Source organism: Protopterus annectens, chromosome 1.part1 (genome assembly GCF_019279795.1).
Source record: "Protopterus annectens isolate FY-2018-M chromosome 1.part1, PAN1.0, whole genome shotgun sequence".
In the NCBI taxonomy this organism is placed as follows: Eukaryota; Metazoa; Chordata; order Ceratodontiformes; family Protopteridae; genus Protopterus; species Protopterus annectens.
Genome location: NC_056726.1, coordinates 350,071,222 through 350,096,944, shown reverse-complemented (window position 1 = coordinate 350,096,944; position 25,723 = coordinate 350,071,222). Strand labels below are relative to the sequence as shown.

The following is a 25,723-nucleotide window of genomic DNA, read 5'->3' as shown; positions in this document are numbered from 1 at the left end:
ATTTATCGGAATTTGGCAATCGTTTGGTATTGAGATGGGCCCTTTAGGGGGTGAGAGGGGGGTGAAGTTGGCACTAAATCGATCTGCCAGGATATTGGCAATATCCTTGGAATCAGTATATTTAATGCCATTCGGTTGTAGCTCAGAGCAGATCTGAGCATTGCCATTTAGATTCTTGACATAACTATAGAATGCCTTGTGGTCGTCTTTGGAATTTTTGGCAATTTTATTTTCGTAACTAGCTTTTGAGGATTTTATGAGGTATCTCAGCTTCTTACTGAGGCTGGTGAGGGAGTTTTTTGCATCCTGGGATTTTCCTCTTTTTCTGCAACAGTTTCTTCCTTCTGTTGTATAGTTTGTTTATAGCAGGGGACCACCAGATTGGCTTCCTTTTTTGGAGAAGAGCATCTTGGTTCCGTTTGGGATGGCACGATTCATGCACGAGTGGATGTGCTTGTACAGTGCCTTAGTGTAGGATTCTGCAGTCAGACTTCCAGATCCCGTCTGCGTGAGTGTTGTGAAGTTTGTCACTTCTGACTTCAGTAGCATGAAGTTGGCTTTGGAGAAGTTTTTTAAGGAGGTTTCCTTACTGGGGGTGGGATGTGGATGTCAAGGGTGATTTGCTTATGGTCAGACCTGACCTTTGAGGGGGTGACCACTTGTGCAGAGCATCTATCTCCCATGTTGTTAATGACCGGGTCTAGGATATTCGAGCCCCTGGTGGGACAATGGATTAGTTGATCCAGGGCATTGGAATTTATGAATTCCAAGAATCGTTGGGGGGAAAAAGGAGTTTGGTACCAGAGTAGTTTTCCCAGTTAAGGGCAGGGTAGTTGAAATCACCCAGTATTAGGGTGTTTGGTTGTATCTTAATATTTTCCAGTGTGTTTAGAAAGGTGTAGTGAGAATCTTGGGGCATGGTGGGGGATTTGTAGCAAGCTGCAATTTGGATTGCAGTCTTAGTGTTAGTTGCACCTGGAGATTTTCAGATGCATTGTGTTGGGCAACTAGCCTGGAGGTGTGAATATCCGTGGTGAATATGGACACTCCTCCACCTTTAGTGTTTTGGTCTTGGTTTTGTGGCTGAAAAGTGTGGTAAGAATTGTAGCCTGGTATTGCAGGGGTGCTCTCTGGAGCCTTGAACCCAGTCTAGGTTACTGCACAGATATCAATGTTCTCCATTTTTAGGAGTGCCTCGATAGTGTGCATTTTGAGGTTTAGACTTCCAGCATTGAGCAGCATTTCCTTCAGATTTTGCATGCTTGTATCTGTAACGGTGGTGGTTTTTATCCTTTGAACCTTGCCTAAAAAAGGCACTATAGGGGTGGCAAGAGCTTTAGCCAGTAACCTGAATCCCAGGGGTGACAGGTGCAGACCATCTCTGGCAAAGCATCGTGGTTTGTCTATCATGTCTTCCCAGGCAGACAAATACTGGATCCCCTTTGAATAACACTAGAAGTTTAGCCAATTGTTGAAGTCAATCATTTTGTCCTTTATACTCTGATATAATTCTGGGCGAAGGCAGAATTGCTACTCAGGGCTAGGGTCATACTGCCTGGGTCATATGATCCAAGAGCTCTTCCATGTCTTTTTTCATGTAGTTCAGGGAGGTACGTCTCAAGTCATTCACTCAAGCATGGACAATGACAAAGAGTCATATTTGTACTTGTGGAGTGACTTGAGTGCATGTGTTATGTGGCGGATCCTGGCACCCGACAGGCAGCTGACTAATTTTCTCCTTGTTCAGCTTGGTGAGTGGGACATCAGTGTGCCTGACTGTAGTCTCACCTATGACTAAAGTGTTGGGTACATTGTCTTGCCGTAGGGGCTGTTGTTAGGTGGCACACTGGTGTTGTGAGCTGTGTGTCACTTTGGTTGTGATTGGTGTTTTGTTTCAGCTTCGGAGCTCCTTATTGCTTTGGCAGGTTAATGTTAAGGGCCTCCGCATATGTGGTTTTAGTGTTGCTATGTGTGGGTGTTGATGGTGTGGGTTTTGAAGGGCTATGAGTTGCTTGAGGTGTAATGCAGGTGTTAACCTTCTCCTCTTGACTGTCTAGCACAGTCTTGGCCGGAGAGAGCTTTGCTTCCAGTTTGGCTATGTAAGTGCATCTCTCGCAGGTTCTAGTTTTGGGTGATGGGAGGAGAGGTTCGTCTGTGTACATGAGGCAGTTGCCGCATTGCCTCAGTATGCCCAGATTCACCAGGTAGGAGAAATCACCGGAAGCTGACCCTTGGACATGCCTGTTTAGGTGCTTTTTTTGTAAAGTTTAAGAGCTGTTTTCCCTTACCTTTGCAATTATAGGCTGTTTAGTGTCTCTGATTTAATTTCTCACAGCAAGAGGTTCTCTGGTTCGATTCTCTGCTGGGGTGCCTTCTGTGCGGAGTCTGCATGTCCTCCCTGTGGTCGCGTGGGTTTTCTCCAGGTTCTCAGGTTTCCTCCCACATCCCAAAGACATGCAGTAGGCAGATTGGACACTCTAAATTGGCCCTGGGTGCGAGTGTGTGTGCCTTCTGTGGAAGGTTGGGCGCCGGGCTGGCAACTCGACACCGTAAAAACTCCACTGTCAATCATGAGCGGACAGATGATCCGCTGTGGCGACCCCTAACCGGGAAAAGCTGAAAGAAGTGTCTGATTAATTTCTCCTTATTGACAAGCCTTTGAAAAAAGCACCAGAAGAAGCCGCAGCTTTAGTGGAATGAGCCTTTATAGAAGAATGAAGGCTCTTGCCATGAATAGTGTAATAAAAGGAAATAGCCTTTGAAATCCCAGTAGAAATAGTTTGCTTGGAAACAGCCTAATCTAAAGACCTAGGATGAAAGAAAACCAGTAACTGGTCAGACTTTCTGATAGCTTTAGTTTTAGTCAAATAAAATCTGAGCTGTCTATGCACATCTAAGGTATGCAGCACCCTCTCACTGGCAGATTGCGGAGAATGAAAAAAAGTAGGCAAATTAATAACTGAGTAAGTGACAACTCATTAACCACCTTGGGCATGAAAGAAAGATTAGTACACAAGGACAGCCTGTCCTCATGAAATATCAAAAAAGGTGGACAAACCATAAAGGCTTGCAATGCAGACACCCATCTGGCAGAAGTAAAAGCTAACAAAAGAACTGTCTTCCAAGAACAATGTTGCAAGGAAGCTGAAACAGCAGGCTCAAAAGAAGCCCGAGTCAGTTTTTCCAGAACAAAACTAAGATTCCAGGGAGGAGGAACGGGCTTCCTGGGAGGTCTAATATTAAGGACACCTTTAAGAAATTGCTTCGCCTCAAATTTAGAAGCTAAGAGGAGAGTTAAAGGCAGATGAGCAGAAAGAGCTGATAAGTGGGCCTTAATAGAAAAATAGGCCAAACCAGCATTGATCAACTCAAACAAATAAGAGAACCAAAGGAACATCTACAGAAAGTGGGTCCAGTTCATGATAAAGGCACCAAATAGCCTCTTCCATTTAGATAATTGGGATTTCCTAGTAGTAGGTTTCCTGGTCTCCTACAGCACGTCCTCAGGAAAAAGATGCTTATGAGGAATCAAAACACTATCACCCACAGTGTCAGTTGAAGTGTGGACAGCTGGGGATGGATGAGAGACCCCTCGTCTTATGTGAGGAGCTCCACCTTGTGAGGTAACTTGTGATTGCCCCTGGCTAGATGCAAAAGTAGAGGGAACCAGTGCTGTCTCAGCCAAGAGAGAGTCACCAACAAGATTTTGGGAGCTTCCTGTTGAATCTTTAACAGGACTTTGGAATGAGAGGAAGGGAGGGGAATGCATAAAGAAACACCCCCTTCCAAGAAAATGAGAGGGCGTCCACCTTCCATACCAGAGGACCTGGGACTCTGGCACAAACAGAGGAAGTTCCAGAAATGCATCCCTGTGAAGCATCCATTCATGGGATTGAGTGAAGGACCTGTTCGGATTGTCTGCCACAATGTTACGATCTGAAGGAATGTAAACTGCCTGAAAAGTTGCATGATATTGGATAGCCAGATCCTGTGCCAGCTGGCAAAGATGGTAGGATCTCACCCCCCCCCTCCCGTTTGTTGATATACCACACAACTGTGGTATTGTCTGTGAATACCTTGAGAGGTCCTGCAGTGAAGAGAGGATGAAAGGCTTGAAGAGCCAGCAGACGAGCTCTCATCTTTGATGTTCTCCTTCCGCTAACGAGGCGACCACACTTCCTGTACCCTCAGGGAGCCAAACTTTGCTTCCCTTCCCACGTCTGAAGAGTCTGTGAGCAGATCCTGAGATGGAAGTGGAGGCTGAAAAGGGAACCCTGGATTCGGAGACAACTGCTGAATCCACCACAGAAGTTTGTCTTTGAGACGTGGGAGAAGAGGAACAGGAAGGTCTAGAGAATGCTCATGCTGAAGCCACTCCAACTTCAAAAACCACTGGAACGGTCTCGTGTGGAGTCTGGCCAGAGGAAACATCGGCATGGTAGAAGCCATGAACCCCAGAGCTTTCAGAAACTCCCTGGCTGAAATGGAGGCCAGGAGAAGAAGAGTTTGAAAGAAATGAGAGTTAATCCCTTTGAAGGAGGCAGGAATGCCAGCATTGGCACCGTTTGAAACCTGCAACCCAGGGAGACATGATCCTGGGGAAGGAGTCAGGGAAGAACTGTTGGAAGTTTTTTGTAAACCCCAAGCTTGAAAAAGAGAAATGGTAAATTGAAGATTCTTGTAAAAGGACCTCCTGGAGGAGATGCCTGAATCCGCAGGTCATCCAAATAAGGAAAGATTTGGATCCCTTGACACCTGCAAAAGGCAGTCAGAGGAATGAAGCATTTGGTGAACACACTTGGGGCAGTAGAAAGGCCAAATGGCAAAGCACAGAACTGAAAATGCCAGGAAGCAGCAGAGAAATGCAAAAATCTCCTGAAAAGAGGATGGATCAGAATATGGAGATGAGCATCCTAAAGGTCTAGAGACACCAGAAAGGCCTGAGGGAGCAAGAGAGAAAAAGGGAGTGAAGGGACAACATCCGAAAGGAAGGCACCTTCAGAAAGGTGTTCAGATGGGAGGGGTCTAGAGTAGGTCTCCAAGTACTTTCTTTATGGGCGCTAGAAATATTCTTGAATAAAACCCTTTCCCTTTTTGGGACACGGGCACTTCTTGAATAGTACCCTGAGACAAGAGGTCTTCAAGAACCTCTGGGGGAAAAGGAAGCTGTTCCCGAGGAGGCTGAGGAATGGCCATAAAAAGAGAATGGGGAAATCCAGACCATGAAGTACCCCTGAGGAATGATTGACAAAACCCAGGAATCCTGGGTGATCGGAGCCAAACAGGGAGGGAGAGGGAGTGTGAAAGGTAGAGAGAGGAATGTGGCTGGGAATGGGTGGAGAGTCGGACAATACCTGGTTTGTCAGGAAGGAAGGCTTAATAATCCCTGCAGTCTGAGTGGTCTTAGCAGGAGGAGTCTGTTTACTGCCCTTTTTACCTTTAGAAGGCGGACGAGACTGCCTACGAACAAAGGCTAGTTTAGAAGGTTAGTTCCATTGAAATTTAGGCACAGGAGAAACAGACTTGCTTAAGCTCCTGTAAAGCCCTCCCCTTGTCCTGAAGAGACTTGAATAATTCAGCAGCCGCTTCACAAAACAAAACAGTATTATCCAGAGGAGCATCCAGCAACTTAGCCTTAATATCATCAGGCAAAGGTGAAAGCCAATGCCATGAATATGTCCTCAGAACCGAACCAGAATTGGCAGCCCTTGAAGAGGCATCTGCAGCATCATAACTACATTTGATAGAATGACGAACTACCTGAGAGGAAGTCCCAGTCAAGGAAAGGGCAGAAGATTTACCCTCAGAATCTGGAAGATCAGAAAGAACCTGACGGGCCTGAGAAAGAAGAGCCAGGACATACCTAGAAATATGGGTCTGATAATTTAATATCCCTAAAAGCTAGGATAGATGAAGTATTAACTTTCTTACCCAGCCTATCCATGGGCCTACTGTCCTTGTCAGAGGGCAGTAACTTGGACGAAGGAAGAAATTGAGATGGTTTATCAGAGGCTACAGAGGCACCACACAGGGGTCAGCAGCAGGACATTTAAACAAAAAGGAACAATCCTCCGGCACCCTATAAAACCTATCTGACTTTCTGGGAGCATAGAATCTGGTGATTTAGAGGCAGTGGGAAAAAAACATCCAAGAAAGCAGGCAAGACAGGAGGAATGGCTACAAGTTTAGGAGATTCTGTTTGCAGTAACTCCTAGTACCTCTTATGGGTATCCAAAACCTGGGCACAATCCCACTTAAAAAAAAAAAAAAAGTCCATCATCCCACAGAGTCTGCCCAAAGGAAATTTCCTCCGAGGGATTATCTAGATTATGAAAATCCTCCTCTGACCCATAGTCTAAAGGAGAAGGAATCTGGGCAGAATAAGCAAGGGAGTCATTATAAGAATCCACCTCAGAAAAATGCAGTTCTCTGGTCCTTTTAGGGGACGAGGCAGACTAGGGAGGAGCAGGAACTGAAACCCCTTGAGGAGGCTGCAACAACAGTAAAGCATTAAATAACCCCAGAGTAAAGGCCTGCCACTCTTTTGTAGATACCTAGGAGCAAAATAAACATGGTTAGATTTTTGTCCCTTCAAAAAGGACAGCTGTCCTGGAAACCTGAGGTGGTCCAGACTCAGGACGGCATTCCATAACTGCAGTAGGAACCTCTTCCCTAAAGCAAAACTGCGGAGCCCCACTAGACCCCTCAAACAGTCAACCGTGGTTCCTTCTGAATGCCCAAAACGGACACCTGCAAAGCCTCATTGGATGTGCTGCCTGTCAGATTCTCACCGGCCTCCATCCCAAACGCGGTAGAAGAATCTGACAAAACAACTGGGTGAGCCTCCGGGTGCATAATAACCTCAGGAGAAACTCTTGGCAGAGGCTGGTCAGTAAAAGATTCTGGTCTTACCTTATGCACCTTCTTCTCAGCCAGCTGGCCCTCAGGACAGGAAGTTCTGTCCATAATATCCGCAGCAAGAAGCTTGAGTCGGTGGTTCTCGAGGTACAAGAAAAGGGAAGAAAGCCTACTATGAAGAGTTTTGGGAACAAACATTTGACAAATTGAACAAGATGTATGGTCATGAGCAGCACCAAGGCAAAAAAGACACTTACTGTGGCAGTCTTTATGGGGCCAAAAAGCCAGCTGGGTGCTTATCTGCAACTGTGAGGAATCCAGCAAACGGGGGTAAACATAGAAAAGCCAGTACTCCAGCAAACTGGGGTAAAAACAGAAAAGCCAGTACTCCAGCAACAGGGGGGGGGGGGGGACACAGAAAAGCCAATAATCAGACATGGTTTAAAAAAAAAAAAAAAAAAAAAAATGGATTTGTACAACAGACCGGTGGTAAAACAGCATTAGGACTGGCGGCAAATAAGTTCTGAGGATGGTACGCATGAACTTAACCTTTTATACCCTAACTTATGCAGGGAAAGGTGCAGGTGACGTTAGGCGTACCTTAAAGCAATGGTAGACTTTTGTAAACTGGTCAGACGGAGGGCTTCTCGGCAAGGAATCGCCATTAGTAAGGAATACTGCAGTGGTGAATGTAAGGACATCACTTGTTCTGACTGGTAGGAAGGGTGATTTAAGATTTATTGAAAAGAGTGGAGTGGAATAGAAGTACTTCATTTACCCACCAAAAGTTCAAATATTTACCCACCAAACACGAAGAAATAAAAATATAGGGAAACTGATATATTTTCAGTGTATACAGTCATTTGCGTATTTTTCATTAACATTTCACTTTTTTGCCACATCCTGTATCTTGTCATTTCAATTTTTTATTTTAATGTCCATTGTTTTTACAGTAACTCTGTGCACCGCCAATATCACGAAAGCCGTTTGATTCCACCTTATTGAAACTTTGCAGCTTAAAATGTGGACTGTTTTATTGATGTGGTGTACTGGGTAGAGCACTGATGCATGTTAACCTTTTTCAGACTGCCCAGGAGTAGTGACTGGCGTAGTCACTTGTTCAGAGTTGCATAGTAGGCATATGGAGACCTAAGGAATCAAACCCTGCAGTACAGGACTCTGACGATTATTAACTCATGTTCTTACTCTTCTGAGTTAATTGCTAGAATTTTTTTTTTTTTTTTTTTTTTTTTTTTTTTTTAAATCCTTTATTTTTCTGTACACTGTTCAAATATGCATGTAATTGTTTCCTCAACATTACAACTTTCTGTCATGCACTTCTTTCCTTCTGCAATTGTTTGCTTTCATAGGCAATTTATCCACTAAAACTGCCTCCAGAGGAAGACCCGCCCCTTCATGTCTTCCTTTATATTTCTTGTTTTGGTTTTTTTTTTTTTTTTCATTTTCTTGGTATTTTTATGTTTCAGCCATATCACAAAAAACAAAACTCTTTTAATTTGCATCAGCTACACCATTTTTTCTATAAAAAACAGCAGCTATCTTTGCATATCTGCAGGTAATCTTAGTTTTTCTTGCGCAAGACAAAAACATCTTGCTAATTGCAGTTTTTGGAACACATGCATCCAAGAGAGTTTCATGATCAGGTAATAGAATTGCCCCTTGAACTTGTAAATAAATTTAACCATTGATTTTATTTCCAGTGGTACATATTGTTGAGACCAAAACTGTTGAACTCTTGTGTTCACTAAACCCTTGTATTAAGTACATTTCATTCCACCTCTTGTATTAGTCCTTCTGCTGATGATTTTTAGTGTCTTAGTCATATAAAAAGTATTCTTATATAATTGTTTTGTGTACCTGTCTTATGTTACAAGGCTTGTAAGCTGAAATTATTTCTGAGCACTTGACAGAGGTTAATAGAGGAATGGAAGTGCAGTATATAGAGAGACTAGAGACCAGGGAGCAATGTTAGTGACTCAACAGGTAGTGCACACACCTTTTGGTGCTGGAAGATCAGAAGGCTGTGGGTTTTACTACCACACCAGGTACATGTCCTGACACTGTGGTGCAGCATAAGGGGAGGTGCTGCACTCCCGAGTGTGCCATACTTCAGATGCATTCTTAGACCCTGGCCCCATGTAACTTGAGTTGATGGTCGCTCAGGTGGATGTAAAAGATCCCATGGCACTTGATTAGAAAATAGTAGGGACGTTCTCCAGTGCCTGGCCAAATTTACCCTTGTCAACACGAATACTATCTTGTCCTCTAAAAAGAGGAGACTGGCCTAGAGGGACTAACCTGGTCAACAAAGAGTAAATAAAAAATTAAAATATTAAAGAAAGATGGTTATGGTAAAGAAGGAAATGGGCTGACAGGATTTCAGAAAGACTGAGGAGTTACTGTGCAGTGAGACCATTTTTATAAAACATTTGGAGAACAGAGACTGATGCACAAGGATGAACATCTGTGAGAAAGATATTGGAAGAAGGAAAATGAATTGTATAATAAGTGTATAAGGGATATGAACAAGTTTTAGTACAGAAAGGGAATAGCATGAGTAGGGAGATGCTGTATAAGAATTTGCAAAAAATAAAAATGTATAAACATTCTTTCTGCAAAAGGGAAAAGTGCTTCATTTTTAGGGGGAAAGTTAAAATGAATGCAAGATGTAACACATGGTGGTTGAAGAGGGGATAATTTTATTATGACGTTAATGCAAATTATAGAAGAAATTTAGAAGAATTGTGTAGTGACAAACAGAAAAAATGTAGTGTGTTAGATCTTTTATTTAGGAATAGCAAAAATGTGATAAACTACATAAACACAAGTGTTTTTGAGGTAGTGTTAAATGAATAGTGGCAGTGTGCTTGAGCCTGGTGTGATGGATGTTTTTATAAGGAAATGAGTGAAGAAAAGGATTAAGTAATGAATGAATTGATAGTGTGGAATAAAATGATTAAAACTGTGTGTGTGCGGGGTTATCAGATTTGTGTGTGTTTCAGAAAAATAAAGGGGGGATATTAAAAATGAGAAACCTTTTGAATGTGGATTGTAAAATATGTATGAAAATTACAAATAAGAGGAAATAAGTCGCTTCTTAGATGGTTGAATATCTGAAAAAGTAAGGAAGGAAAACTTAAGTACATATTTTTAAGGAAATTATGGATTGTCTATTAAGAGTGCCGAATATAAGATTGTGCCAATTTGTGCGTGATGTAGAAACTGTTAGATAATATTAATCATAGTATGTGGAAATATTGAGGTAATGTAGGATGAATGACAAGTTAGTGACAGTTTATAAAAGTACACGTATAATAAAGTAATGGTGAATAGATTGTTCAGTAAGGAACTGGGTGAAAAGGTTGTTTAAACAAGGATGCCCAGTAAGTAGTGGTTTATGTTGGTTTTGAATATAGGGTGCTTGCATATTATCGCAACCAGATTTGTAAGCAGCCATAATTCGCAATGTTATTGCAAAACTAATTTATCTTGTACTGAAAAGGGGTGTGTAAACTCCTACGTACTCTTTCTAAAACTGGTGCTGGCTGGCATGCGAGTTATTATAAACCTTTGTGTGTGTGTGTAAAGCATATGTGTATGGCTCTACTTCATGCGGTGTTTGTAGAACATTTTGTTCGAGAGAGAATGCTGCCTTTCAATTTGACATTGCTCGTTAGCCATGTCTCAAACTGCTGTTGTCCGCCATGTGAGTTTTAGTTGTTATAAACCTTTTGGTGTGTGTAAACCGTATGTGTAGGGCTGCACTTCATGCAGTGCTAGTACAACATTTTGATCAGCATTAAATGTTGCCTTTGAATATCACATCGCATGTTAACCATGTCAACTGGAAGGGTACGAACTAAGACCATATCTTCACACAAGACTATGATTCGGCTCCAACTATATCTATTAAAAGTCTTCCTTTAAGAACCTGTGTAAGAGGTCTGTGAAACATTTAAGTTATTTGCGTGCAGTTGTTATTTTGGATAAAGCGAGGTCCCGCCTGCATTGAAAAAACATTCTTTTACACTTTGCTTGGATGTCACTCGTGATGGCTTCTTTTGTTTTGAATGAATTATGCACTTGAACATGTTTCCTTACTTTCTGAACACTTCATTTTTCAGGGGGAAAATGAAAGTGTGGTACTTTGCAATGACCTTGCGAATTAGGGCTGCTTACAAATCTGGTTGTGGTAATATGCAAGTACCGAATATATACTTATAGGAAGGAGTAAAGTTAATGTTAAAAGCTTCCTAATCTCCCTTCCAGGGATTCTACAGCACAGTTAATTTTGAGGGAGAAAAAACATTTAAGGGTTTGGCACACAGTGTAGACCAAACTGGAAACTGTCTTTAACAAAAATCCCATGCCCCATCATTCACCACCCACAATGTTTCTCATTGTCTTTAACTGGGGAAGGAAGATAAGTTAGAGCAGTAAAGTTAAAAGGCTGAAAACACAAAATTTGGTCAGGGTTATGTAAAAGCCTTGCAGTTCAGTGGGAAGTGTGCAACCTACTTTCAAGTGAGGAATAAGTATTCGAGAAGAGTCATAGACCATCACTTCCACTGTAGTCCTCATCTGTTTGTACCTCACAATGGAAGCTAGACAACTAATGGGATGAGTTGCCATTGATTCAGTAGACCATGCCTTCCTACTCATGGAGTTATTGTAATGACAGTAAGTTTGCCCTGTAATTTTTTATGGAACTCTGTCAAAAGTTTCTGAATTATTAGGCTGATCTCGCTTTAGTGACAACTAGAGATGTTATGTGATCCTATCTCGCCTACATTCAATACTGATGGGCTCGGAGCCGATCCCTCGGCTCCGACTCTGCACGCTATGCTATAGAGCGAGGCCTCTTATTGGCTGAGCTATTTCTTATCCCAGGATGCACCACCACTAATCCCCCAGATCTCGTTTGCCGCTTACAAGCTAGGACGTGGTCTCAACTTGGCAGGGCTAAGTACTGTTTTATTCAGGCTTTTCCTGTCAGGAATTTGCTTATTTTGAACCCAAAAGCTGTTTTAACAGCTATTGTTGTGATACGAGTGCGTTTGAGTATATTTGTTGAGGAATTTGTGTTTTTTCGTTAAGGGAAGGTTTCCCGTTTAAGTTAGAGGGGCCTTCCCCTATTTGCTATTTCTAGCGTTTTATTTGTGTGTCAAGTACCTGCTGAACTTAGAGGGTCTTGACCCTCTTTTTTTCTGTGTTTGTGCATCTGTATTGTTGATTAAAAAAAAAAATAAAAAAAAACTTTATACTTGAAACTGCTAGTTTTTGTCTATTATTAATCTTACTAGTTTATTAGACATGTCTAAAGAGCATAGACCCTCGGGGGTTTAAAAAGTGCGCGAGGTGTGGTTATCAGATGTCCATAAAGGACTACCACTCCTCGTGCGTTTATTGTTTAGGCGCCAAGCACCTACAAGAGTCATGTAGCGTGTGTCACGCCTTTTCATCGAGAGTCCTCCAGGAGAGGAAGAACAAATTAATTCTAAAAGGGTTGATTAAGCCATCCTTCGAGGAGGCTTTATCTTTTTCTTCCTCTCCTTCAAAAAAGAAAAAAAGCGTCGGCTCCGACCAGTCTGTCGGAACAGACTGCCAAAAAACCTAGGCAGGCTTCTCCATCGGCTCCACGGACTTCGGAGCCGAGGGCGGAACTGTCTGCCTCGATGCCTCCAGTCTCGACCCCTCTGGTTTCGGAGCCGAGGACTGGGGCATCGAGAGGCGGGTCACCTTCATCGGCTCCACTGATATTGAAGCCAATGAGGGTTGCTGGCTCAGACTCTTCCCCTTCGGCGCCGAAGTCCTCATCGGCACCAAGGGAAATTGGTTTGAGATCTCCCTCGGAACTGATAGTAATAGAATCCATTCGGAGCCGGTCCCCAAGTCCTATGGAGCCGATGGAGAAATCGGTTAGGACACGATTGGTATCATCTAGATCCTCCAAGATGTCTGATTCGGACATCGACAGGGTGCTCCTAAGACTCTTCCAGTCTCCGGTGTTTCAAAAGTTAGTTTCGGCTCCAGCCCATTTGGCTTCGGAGCCGATGGTCCACCCTACTACTATGGTTCCTCCTCCAACAGCCTCGGCACCATTGGAGCCGGTGCTGGTGGAACCGGTGGAGGTTTTAGGGTCGGGCCCGACCCTTACTCCAACTCCGGCTCTTGAGTCTGAGTTCGGTACGCGGACTTCTTCTGTCGGCCCCGGGGGGGGATGCTTCAGGACTGATGTTTTCGGTCCCAAGCCTTCCTCTCGGTGCGTCGGCTGCGGGAGTGCTGCCCACCGTGGCCACGGAGGTGGGACCCTCCCAGGATTCTGGTGGTCCCGCCTTCAGGGCTATGAGGAGTGCGTTAGCCAAATCATCTTTGGCTACGGTCTCCCCAGTTCCTTCCCTGCATACCGAGACTGGATCGTTGGCAGTCCCCCTGTCCTTAGACAGCGGAGCCCTGGGGCCTGAGGTTACCCCCACTGGGGTTTCCCCCCCTCCTGGAGGTCCTTCTGAAGCTTCTTCGGAGGAACCCCCCAGGAAAAGATCGTGCAAGAGGAAGCACGTTGACTCCCCTGATGAGTCTCTCTTACATCAGACACTGATCTCGATGATGCAGAAGGGTCCCCTAAGTCGTCCTCAGATGTCCCCTTTGCAGACATCCTGGAATCTCTTAAACAACGAGGCGGCTGGCAATCCAAACCCCCTTCTGCTGATGAGTCTGTGTTCCTTAAGGCCTTCGGGGCTCAGCCCTCCGCCTCCTGGGTGTCTCTGCCCTTCGAGCTCTTGGACTTATCTGTCGAAGGGCGTGGGAACACCCAGACTCTGTGGAACCGGTGCCTGCTCGTCCTAATAAGTTCCTCTCAGCACCCCCTGAAAAAGAGTTCCTAACTAAAGGTGTGGCTGTAGATGCTTTGGTGGTGGCATCTGCTACCCAGCAAGATGTAGCAGAGGCTTCGACGTCCGTCCATCCTCCTAATAAGGAGTCTAGGAGCATGGATCGGTACGGTAAGCGCACCCTAAGTTCAGCGGCCTTTACATTAAGGTCCTTGAACTACCTCACGCACTTTACCAGATTTCAGAGGGATCTGATTAAAGAACTTTCCGATACCCTCTTGGGTAACCTGCCTGAGCAGCTGGCCCAGACGGTTGTCTCTCAGCTGGCTACACTGTCGTCCATTTCAAACTCGTCCATGAGGCTCATTTCTTATGCGGCCGAAGGGGCGAGTAGAGCGGCGGGTACAGGCATTGCTCTACGGAGACAAGCCTGGCTCCGCCTGTGTCATTTCGTGGAGGCCTTTAACTCTTCCTTTGCCGACGCCCCCTTTGATGTGTCCTCCCTGTTTGGACCCAAGGTAAAGGACACACTGACCCGCTGCGAGCAGGAAGGTAAGACTTTGACTGTCAGAGGCACGATTTTCCACTCCATTTCGGCCTTACCCCAAGGCTAAAAGAGGAGGGAAAATGTGGTTCCGTAGATCTCCAGAAGTCTTACCCCTCACAGCAGGATGATCCCCCTTCCAGAGGCATGGGAAGGGGAAATTCTTCCGGAAGACGCCGTCCCAGAGGCGGCAGAGGCCCTCGCAACACTGGAGACCGCGAGTCCTTTCGTGGCTCTTCAGCCTTTCACAGTCCCTGAGGGATTGCCCGACTGTGCAGCTCGAGCCAGTGGGGTCGTTTCGAAGCACCTAAAAGCCTGGGAAGGTATCATTCAGGACCGATGGGTGCTTCGAATTATCGCCGGAGGTTACACCATCCCTTTCTCTCACTCTCCACCTCAGTCCAAAAAAATCCCGGACCCGCCACCCAGTCAATGGGAAACTGCAGCCTCAGAAGTTTCAAAGCTGCTGCAAAAAGGAGTCCTCCAACCGGTCCTCGCGGACCAGATCGGATTAGGGACTTGCTCAAGATTTTTTTTGGTGCCAAAAAAGACCGGGGACTTGAGACCCATTTTGGACATCAGCATTCTAAACCGTTCAGTCAGAAAGTCCAAGTTCCGAATGGTCACCCTACAAACCATTCTCCCATTGCTGGAGAATGGTGTTTGGATGTGCTCCATAGATCTCAAGGACGCTTATTACCATATCATGGTACATCAAGCGTCCAGGAGACATCTGTGCTTCAGCCTAGGAGGCAGTCATTTTCAGTTCCGCGCGCTGCCCTTTGGTCTCACCACAGCCCCCAGGGTGTTCACCAAGTGTTTGGCGGTCGTGACTGCTCACCTGAGAAGTCTAGGATTCCAGGTGTTTCCGTATCTAGATGACTGGCTCCTAACTGCCACCTCCAAGCATCTACTATTGCGGAGCCTACAAGCCACTATATCACTGGGCAATTCCCTTGGAATCACCTTCAATTGGCCAAAGTCTGTGTTGCTGCCATCTCAACGCATAAGATTCATAGGGGTAGAGATAGACTGAAACGAATGCGGGTCTATCTACCTACAGACGGAATACAAACCCTACAGGCTCAAGTTCGAGCCTTACTTCCCAGATCCAAAGCCCCAGCCAGAATGGTTCTGCAACTATTGGGATCCATGTCCGCCATGGTTCTTCTAGTTCCCCTGGCAAGGTTGCACATGAGAATTCTCCAGTGGCTTCTTTCAGCTCAGTGGTCCTTTCAGGAACTCCCTCTCAGTCACCTCATAGGGATCACGGAAACCTGCAAACGGGACCTTCGCTGGTGGCTAGTGCCCTCCAATTTGGATCAGGGACTACCCTTTGTTCCACCTCCTCCTGCGGCCACTTTGACATGGACGCCTCCCAGATGGGGTGGGGGCATTCCCTGGGCAGGTCAGTCAAAGGCAAATGGCACCCAGAAGAGACCCTACTTCATATAAACATCTTAGAAATGAGGGCAGTGCTCCTGTCCCTTCAAGCCCTTCACGATTACCTCCCTCGGGGCGTGATTGCCGTTCACTCAGACAACATGTCAGTTGTCTGGTACTTGAACAAACAGGGAGGGACCAGATCCTATCCTCTTTGCAGAGAGGCCATGAGGGTTTGGGAATGGGCAGTGTCGACCAAACGCTTTCTAGTGGCTACTCATATCCCGGGCAAGTCCAATGTGATAGCAGACAGACTGAGCAGAACCATCCTCTCTCCTCACGAATGGTCTCTGAACATCACAGTTGCAAATCAGATTTTCAGCAAATGGGGAGTTGCGTGTTGCGACCTCTTCGCGACTCCTCTAAATGCGAAGTGCAAAAAGTTCTTCTCCCTCATCCCGGCTCCGGGGAAGAGCCCCATGGACGCACTAGCCCGTCCTTGGCCCACCGGCTTGCTTTATGCCTTCCCTCCAGTTCCTCTCCTTCCTAGGGTGATCCAAAAGGCGTCTCTCTTGGGGAGCAAAATGATCTTAATTGCTCCTTACTGGCCTCGTCAAGTATGGTTCCCCTATCTTCGGAAGTATGCTCTGGAAGGTCCATGGTTCCTGGATCAGATCCCAGACCTTTTGGTTCATCAGTCGGGACTATTCCACCAGTCCCTACACACCTTAAAATTGACGGCTTGGCTCCTCCTCTTCCAACTATAGTCAGGAGTCATACATTGGATCCAGAAGTTGTACACATCTTATCTTTGGCCCACAAGTCTGCTACAAAGAAATTGTAATCTAGCAAATGGAAAAGATTTGCTATTTGGACTCAACTCCGGGGCCTGGATCCCATCACTATTCCCGTATCAGAAGTACTAAAATTTTTAACTTCTCTTTTCAATCGAGGCTCTTCAGTCTCTACCATCAAGGTTCAATTGGCAGCTATTTCCAATTTTCACGAATCTATAAACCCACCTTTAATGAGCAACAGATTGTGTAAGACCTTCTTGAAAGGTGCTGCGCTTTTAAGACCTCCGATTTCTCATCCTGCTCCTCCATGGGATCTCGATGTGGTGTTGCGCGCCTTAACTTCCTTCCCCTTCGAACCGGCAGTGACATGTGATTTAAAATTTCTATCGTGGAAGACTGCTTTTCTGGTGGCGATTACTTCTGCCAGAAGGGTTTCAGAGCTTCAAGCTTTGTCTGTAAAACCTCCGTACTTGGTTTTTCACAAAGACAGAGTATCTCTCAGGCCAAATCCTTCCTTTGTCCCTAAAGTTTGTTCCAGTTTCTGCCTACAACAATCATTAGAACTTCCAGTCTTCTTTCCGAAGTATTCTAACAAAGCGGAATTCATATTCCACACATTAGATGTCCACAGGCAGTTGCATTTTTATTTAGATAGGACCAAACAAACAAGGAAAACAGATCAGTTGTTTGTATCCTTTGCAGACAATAAATTGGGCAAAGCTGTCACAAAGGTCACTATTGCCAAATGGATCAGGGACTGTATTACTCAAGCTTATTCTAATTCTAACAAAGAGCTTACCACCTCTGTCAAAGCTCATTCTACAAGGGCTATGGCTACTTCGATAGCATTTCATTCTAAGCTTGCCATTAGTGACATTTGTGCTTTCTTGGCTACATGGTCTTCCCCAGCACACTTTCATTTCCCACTACAAATTGGATGTGGCATCTAGAGGACGAGCTTCATTTGGTTCCACAGTGCTCAGGAGTGTTTTCCTATGAGCCACCCAGGATTTAGGTGCTAGGGACGCTGTCCCATCAGTATTGAATGTAGGCGAGATAGATCACATAACATCTTTTAGTTTTGTACTTACCATAACTTTAGATGTTTGGGATCCATCTCACCTACATTCCCAATAACCCACCCTCCTTCCCCCTTCCTTGGAGATCAGAGGATATCAGAAGGTCCGAATCCTGTTTCATCTTGAAACAGCTAACAATGTTATATAAACAAGTTGTGCATGTGTGCATGAATGCGGACAAACAAGATCTGGGGGATTAGTGGTGGTGCATCCTGGGATAAGAAATAGCTCAGCCAATAAGAGGCCTCGCTCTATAGCATAGCGTGCCGAGTTGGAGCCGAGGGATCGGCTCCGAGCCCATCAGTATTGAATGTAGGCGAGATGGATCCCAAACATCTAAAGTTATGGTAAGTACATAACTAAAAGTTCTCTAAGGCTCAAGTGCAGAACATTGCTTTTCTCACTGTGCATACAGTCCTGCAGCATCTCTTGTGGTTTTGAAATGCCTTATGCAGATGACATGGTAATATGGTCAGTCTGAAAATCCTTACAGCTGATAACCTACTCCTGTAAGCAGTAGCGTATGTCTGTTTGTCCTTGGAAATCATTTATTGTTTACCTGATTAAGACTTGTACAGTACTCATTTGGCAGAGAATGAGAATCGCAATGAACAAAACATGCTGGAGGGATGGGTTCCTGACACAGAGACTGCCCATACATGTCAGGCAGAGCGCCTCATTGGCCCTCTTCAAAAGGAACCTTGATTGGATGGGCGATAGGAAATTCACCCTGGGGATCATGTCAGTCACCCTGCTAGACAGGGGTCCAGAGAAGTAAATATTGCGGGAAGAAATATCCAGGGAATTGTTATGGCTAGGTTTGCATAGGCCCTAGGGCCGATAGCCTAGTACCAACCCATGAACCTATGGAGCATCTCTGAGTGACTGGTAACTCATTAAAAAAAAAAAACTCTGTATTTGTGGGTAATTGAGATATCTGGGCAGATGTTTTCATACCTAAAACATCTGTTGCGCGCACACAAGGTAGGAGAATAAAGTAATTTGTTACAGTGTGAGCAACGTGTTGATAGATGAGGATAAGCGCTGTTGGGAAGGATGCATTTCTTCTCTCTGTTTCAGTAAACCTTTCCAACCAGTTATTTTATTTATTTCCATTTGTTAGTCCTTGTAGCCTGACTGATTCATAGGTAATTACAAGGCTATCTGCCCCTATGGGGCATTTAAAACTTAGTTTCCCTTCCAAAGGTGAGAATCAAACCCTGTACATTGTGTTCGTGAGTTAGTGCCTTAGCCATGATACCAAACCCTACACTGAGTGGCAAACTCCTCTTTCGGTGAAATCCTGAGGGGAAGCTCCACAGACTACATATATTGGTACAAAGTTGTGGATCTTTGTTAATGTAACAAAGATACAGATGTGATACAGAAACTGTTTTTCTGTCTTTTTTTTTTTTTTTTTCCATCTAATGACCACCAAGCTCTTAGTCTGTTAGTTCACCCCCCCCCCCCCTTACTGGATGGGATTTGAATGAGAGGGGTTTTCATTGAAGCAGCCATGAGGAGGGGGGGGGGGTTGAAGCTTTTCTTGCTTTTCTCTTTGACCTGTGTGCAACCAGCAAGGTGCCAGGTGGAGCATGCAGTGACCAGACTGTGGAGGATGCCCCTTCACTTTGCTTGCACACTCCTATAAGTGCTGCCCCTCCTCTTTTCCCCAGTTGCAGTACCCTGTGTGCCTCCAAATATATGGCAGCCCCCCCCCTCATAGAGAAGAAAGTGGCCCCAAACCCTGGTTGCCTTCGTCTCAGTCCAGGCTCCATTCTTATGTGTTATACACCTAGACATAATCCACCTTTTACAGATATGTATGAGCATGCAGTACTAATTCCTGTAGAAGTTTCATGTATTCTCCTAGTTGTGATTTTGGAAATTTATTGCGGGGCACAAGAAAGCCAATATTGTTGCCTTGTAATAAAATCTGGTTGGTGGCTACCCACTATTTAATCTATAAACTCCATTTGTTTAGCCTATTGTAGCACACTGGGACAACTGCTTTCAGTAAATCAATACTGCAAATGGTTGTATCTGAAGATGTTAAGTTGTCTATCTCGCCTTCATTCTTGCTGGATGGGTTCGGAGCCGACCTCGGCCCACTCGCCACTCTAAAGCTCGAGAGTTGGTTCCACCGGCTCGAGGCTCCCCTTATATCCCACAATGCTAGGCGAGAGTTACCTCAGATCTCGTTTGCCGCTACAGCTTCGAGGTTGGTTGTTCTACCGGTTCCTGGTGAGTTTAAGCTTTTTCTATTAAAAGTTACTCTTTTACCCCTTTTTAGTTTTAATTATTATCAAATTAGTGTAGTTCATTGAACTTTATCCCCACCTAATTTTTCCCGCTTTTTGTTTAAAAGAACTTTTAGTTCTTCCTTGGGCCTTGGGCCTTCCCTTCCCTAGGAGTGTTTGTGTAGTTTAAACTACTGTTTATTGTACTTTATTGTACTTTATTTTTAGTATTTTTACTAAAGTAGTTATTTTGACAGGGTATAACTGGTGTGTTTGAGTGTGTGTTTGTGTTCACCAGTTAGGCTATGTCTAAAGAAGCAAAGGTCTCGATTCAAGAAGTGTGATGCGGCTGTCAGAAAATGTCTCTGACAGACGCCACACTTCTTGTGTCTATTGTCTGGGGTTTTGCACCTGCAGGACTCCTGTGCTGTTTGCCATGGCTTCAGCCCCAGGGTCCTGCAGGAAAGAAAAACAAGCTTATTCTGAGAGGCTTGTTGAAGCCTGAGGATTCCCTGTCTGTCTCAACAGGGAAACCCTCCAAGGCATCGAGGTCTTCGGCCCGCTTCTGAGCCGAGACCTCAGGTTGTTCAACCTTGCCTTTATCGGCTCCGGCTGGAGCCGATAAGACTCAGTCCACAGTTTCTGTGGCTTTCGGCCCGCCGGAGCCGAGGTTATCGAGGTACCCGTGTCGGGTTCGACAAGATCTTCGGAGCCGACAACCAGAAAGAGGTCTAGGTCACCTTCTCTTGGCTCCGCTCATTCGGCTCCAGGATCTCCCCTGCTGTCTGAACGGAGCCAAGGTCTCATTCCTCTAGGTCATCGAGGCTGTCCGATCATGACCTTCAGAGGGTGGTGAGTCGACTACGCAAGTCTGAGGCAGTAGCCCAGATGCATCAGAGCCCGACTCATCAGACGGTGCCTGCCCCGTCCATCAACTCTTTCCTCCTTCGACTCTCTTGAGTTCGGAGTCGGGTCGTGTCGAACCGAGACTGTAGTCACCTCGAGCCGAGACAATTGTCTTCGGCCCGGCTGCCGGCTCCGCTTTCTTCCATGGAGGAATCTCGCCGGACTTCCTCGCCGGCTCTGAGGGGGTGAGTGGCATCGACCCTGTCCCACCCCCTCTCCCTCTCGGTGCTTCGGCGCTGGTGAGTTCGGGTCCGACATCGCCTCGAGCCATCACTGTCGGGTGCCGGGGTCCTTAGCTCCTCGGAGCGGGGACCTCTGGCTCTGCCTGACAGGGGTGCTTTCGAGGTCATGCGGAGTGTGTTAGAGCCTGGCTCTACTCCACAGTCGGCTCCGTCAGCCCCTCCCTCTATGCTGCCTCAGGGTAAATCGACTCACTCCCTCATCCCGACCGCAGAGAGCCAACTCCTCAGGAGCTCCCTTTGGGATTTCATCCTCTTCCGAGGCCTCTCCTGATTTGGCAGAAGAGACCCCTCGGAAGAGGAAGTGCAAGAGGAAGCACATAGACTCAGAGTCTATCACGTCCGACACAGATCTGGATGATTCTGAGGGTTCCCCCCGTTCCCCTTCTGAAGATGTCTCATTTGCAGACATTCTGGAGATCCTTAAACAGAGGGGAAATTGGCCAGCCCTCAACCCTTCGGAGGACGAATCTGTGTATCTTGGCGCTGGCTCTCGCCCTTCCACCTCCTGGGTGTCCCCCTTCGACCCCCTCATGCAGGTGGTTGCTAAAAAGGCATGGACGGCTCTTGATTCAGTGGACCCCACTCCCAGGAGACCCTCCAAATTCATCACAGCTCCATCAGACAAGGAATTTTTATCAAAAGGAGTCTCTGTGGATGCTATGGTGGTAGCTGCCGCCACAAAGAAGGAACTGGCTGATCCTTCAGTGCCTGTCCATCCACCTAACAAGGAATCTAGGTCCATGGATAGGTACGGAAGCTGGATGTTCTCCTCAGCGACATTTACTATGCTCGCTGAATTACCTGTGCCATTTCACTGCCTTCAAAGGACTTGATCAAAGAAGCGAGTGAAATGCTGAAGGATTCCCAGCTGCGGGTTTCAAGAGAAAATGAACACGCAGCTGGCTATCCTTAATTCTATTTCCAACTCCTCCATGCGCCTCCTCTCTTATGCGGCCGATGGAGCGAGCAGAGCCGCAGGAACAGGGGTAGCCTTACGTAGGCACGCCTGGATGCGGCTATGCAATTTTATGAACCTTTCAAGACGCTCTTTCACGAACTCCCTTTTGATGGATCATCTCTTTTGGTCCACAAGTGAAAGAAACCCTGACTAGGTGCGGACTGATGGCAAGACCCTTTCTGCCGCCGGAGTCCGTTTTCTACTCCTTCTAGGCCTTACCCCAAAGGCCAGAAGGGGAAAGATGTGGTTCCATAAACAATCCCAAGGGACTTCGCCTGACGACAGAGTCGGTTCCCGCCAGAGGCAGAGGGGGAACAACAATGGTAGACGCCGCCCCTAGAGGCAGAGGGGTCCAGGAACCAGGGCAATCGAGAAACGCCTCCCATAAGCCCTTTCAGCATCCCTGAGTGTTGCCCGACTGCCCATCTTCGAGGCAGTCGGGGAAGATTGTCACTGTACCCAGAAGCCTGGCTATCCTGACACAAGACAAATGGGTACAGTCCATCATTTCAAGGTTATTCTATTCCCTTTCTTCGCTTTCCAAATCAGTCAAAAATCCCTTCCAGATGTCCCACCCACCAAAGGGATATAGCAGCTTTGGAAATTTCAAAACTGCTTGCAAAAGAGCTATTCAGCCAGTGCCAGCAGACCAACTAGATCCGAATCTACTCAAGGTTCTTTTAGTTCCAAAGAAAACAGGGGACTGAAGACCAACTTTGGATCTCAGTATCTTGAACAGATCGGGTCAAGAAAACAAGATTTCGATGGTCACGCTTGCAATCCATTCTTCCCCTATTGGGAAAAGGAAACTGGATGTGCTCTATAGACCTTCAGGACGCTGCATTATCACATAAAATGAACAGACGCTCCAGAAGATTCCTCCGCTTCAGGCTGGGAACCAGTCATTTTCAATTCAGGGCCCTGCCCTTTGGTCTCACCACTGCCCCGGTGTTTACCAAATGCATGGCAGTGGTAGCTTCTCACCTGAGACGACAAGGACTCCAGGTGTTTCCATATTTGGTCGACTGGCTCCTCACCGCCCCCACCAAGCACCTCCTTCTGATGGCCAGAGATTACACTTTTCGACTCATCAAAACTGGGTATCTCAATAAATTGCGAAAGTCTGTTTTGTCGCCTTGTCGTACTATTACCTACATAGGCTAAAATTAGACACTGTAAACATGTCTGCAACACTAACGAACCAAAGGATATCAGACATTCAAAATTGGTATCACTACTTCTCAACAACAACAGAGCCAAAGCCAGGTTAGTTCTAAAGGTGTTAAATCATGGCAGCGCTATACCCTCCTTCCATTGGCCAGATACCACATGCGGATCCTTCAGTGGATGCTCTTTCTCAATGGTCATACCAGGAACTTCCAATGTCTCACACCATTATGATCACGCTGCGTGCAAAAGCATTCATGTGGTGGTCTTCCCCAGCTCCTGTTGGGGAGACCATTTGTTCCACCTCCTCCGTTGCTACTCTGACAACGGATGCCTCCCTGATCGGGTGGGGGCATTATCAGGGCAGGACAGTCCAGGGCACATGGCAACCAAACTAATGCCACTTGCACATAAATGTTCTGGAGATGAGAGCAGTGCTTTTAGCGCTGTAAGCCCCTTCAACCACTCTCTTCCCTTGGGAACGATTGCAATCCAGGGCAAAATGGGGCAACCCCAAACTGAATGGGAGCAAACATTTGACAAATTGAACAAGATGTATGGTCATGAGCAGCACCAAGGCAAAAAAGACACTTACTGTGGCGGTCTTTATGGGGCCAAAAAGCCGACTGGGTGCTTATCTGCAACTGTAAGGACTCCAGCAAACGGGGGTAAACATAGAAAAGCCAGTACTCCAGCAAACGGGGGGGTAAACACAGAAAAGCCAGTACTCCAGCAACGGGGGGGGGGGGGGGCACAGAAAAGCCAATAAACAGACAAATGGTTTAAAAAATAATGGATTTATACAACAGACCGGTGGTAAAACAGCATTAGGACTGGCGGCAAAGAAGTTCTGAGGATGGTACGCATGAACTTAACCTTTTATACCCTAACTTATGCAGGGAAAGGTGCAGGTGATGTTTGGCATACCTTAAAGCAATGGTAGACTTTTGTAAACTGGTCAGACGGAGGGCTTCTCGGCAAGGAATCGCCATTAGTAAGGAATACTGCAGTGGTGAATGTAAGGACACCACTTGTTCTGACTGGTAGGAAGGGTGATTTAAGATTTATTGAAAAGAGTGGAGTGGAATAGAAGTACTTCATTTACACACACACAAGTTCAAATATGTACCCACCAACCACGAAGAAATAAAAATATAAGGAAACTGATATATTTTCAGTGTATACAGTCATTTGTGTGTATTTCATTAACATTTCACTTTTTTGCCACATCCTGTATCTTGTCATTTCAATTTTTAATTTTAAAGTCCATTGTTTTTACAGTAACTATATGCACCGCCAATATCACGAAAGCCGTTTGATTCCACCTTATTGAAACTTTGCAGCTTAAAATGTGGACTGTTTTATTGATGTGCTGTACTGGGTAGAGCACTGATGCATGTTAACCTTTTTCAGACTGCCCAGGAGTAGTGACTGGCTTAGTCACTTGTTCAGAGTTGCATAGTAGGCATATGGAGACCTAAGGAATCAAACCCTGCAGTACAGGACTCTGACGATTATTAACTCATGTTCTTACTCTTCTGAGTTAATTGCTAGATTTTTTTTTTTTTTAATCCTTTATTTTTCTGTACACTGTTCAAATATGCATGTAATCGTTTCCTCAACATTACAACTTTCTGTCATGCACTTCTTTCCTTCTGCAATTGTTTGCTTTCATAGGCAATTTATCCACTAAAACAGCCTCCAGAGGAAGACCCGCCCCTTCATATCTTCCTTTATATTTCTTGTTTTGGTATTTTTTTTTTCATTTTCTTGGTATTTTTATGTTTCAGCCATATCACAAAAAAACAAAACTCTTTTAATTTGCATCAGCTACACCATTTTTTCTATAAAAAAACAGCAGCTATCTTTGCATATCTGCAGGTAATCTTAGTTTTCTTCATAAGACAAAACATCTTGCTAATTGCAGTTTTTGGAACACATGCATCCAAGAGTGTTTCATGATCAGGTAATAGAATTGCCCCTTGAACTTGTAAATAAATTTAACCATTGATTTAATTTCCAGTGGTACATATTGTTGGGACCAAAACTGTTGAACTCTTGTGTTTACTAAACACTTGTATTAAGTACATTTCATTCCACCTCTTGTATTAGAACTTCTGCTGATGATTTTTAGTGTCTTAGTCATATAAAAAGTATTCTTGTATAATTGTTTTGTGTACCTGTCTTATGTTACAAGGCTTGTAAGCTTGCAGTAGCCATTGGAGGAGCTTTTACTATAACTGCAGAGAGCAACACCGGGTCTGATAACCTGCAGGTTAACATTTTAAATTACTTTATAAGTACTGTATTTCCTGTCTTGAATTTGAGCTTTATCAAATTATGCTTCACTTGGCATTTGTATAAAATTTAATACGTGTGTACATAACCGTACATTCTGCATGAGTTATGACACTAGATATGCAGTGTGTGCGTGTCCATTTTTATAACCATTTACTGAAAAAAAAAACAGTATTCAAATAATTATAGTTTGGGTGGATGTCCGATTTTATGGTTAAAACACAACTCTGATATGGGCACAGATAGAATAGTAACATTAAGCCAGAAGTGAAAGTGATGTTAATATATGAAGAGGAGCACATGCTTATTTCAGCTGCATCCAACAGTGTAGTAAGTGAGCACATTTACTATAAGTTTGCAAATCCATATTTTAAATACTGGAGAAGATATTTACTTGATG

The 25,723-nt window shown here is 45.1% G+C and overlaps 1 protein-coding gene across 1 annotated transcript in view; it reads right to left on the bottom strand.

Annotated features, from left to right (window-relative positions):
- EMC1 (ER membrane protein complex subunit 1) overlaps positions 1–24,017 on the bottom strand; it is a 1,424,536-nt gene extending 1,400,519 nt beyond the window's left edge. The window contains exon 1 of the mRNA XM_044087063.1: positions 23,953–24,017. Coding sequence (XP_043942998.1) covers positions 23,953–24,017 — 65 coding nt within the window. The remainder of the gene's footprint in view (positions 1–23,952) is intronic.
- Positions 24,018–25,723: the final 1,706 nt, after the last annotated feature.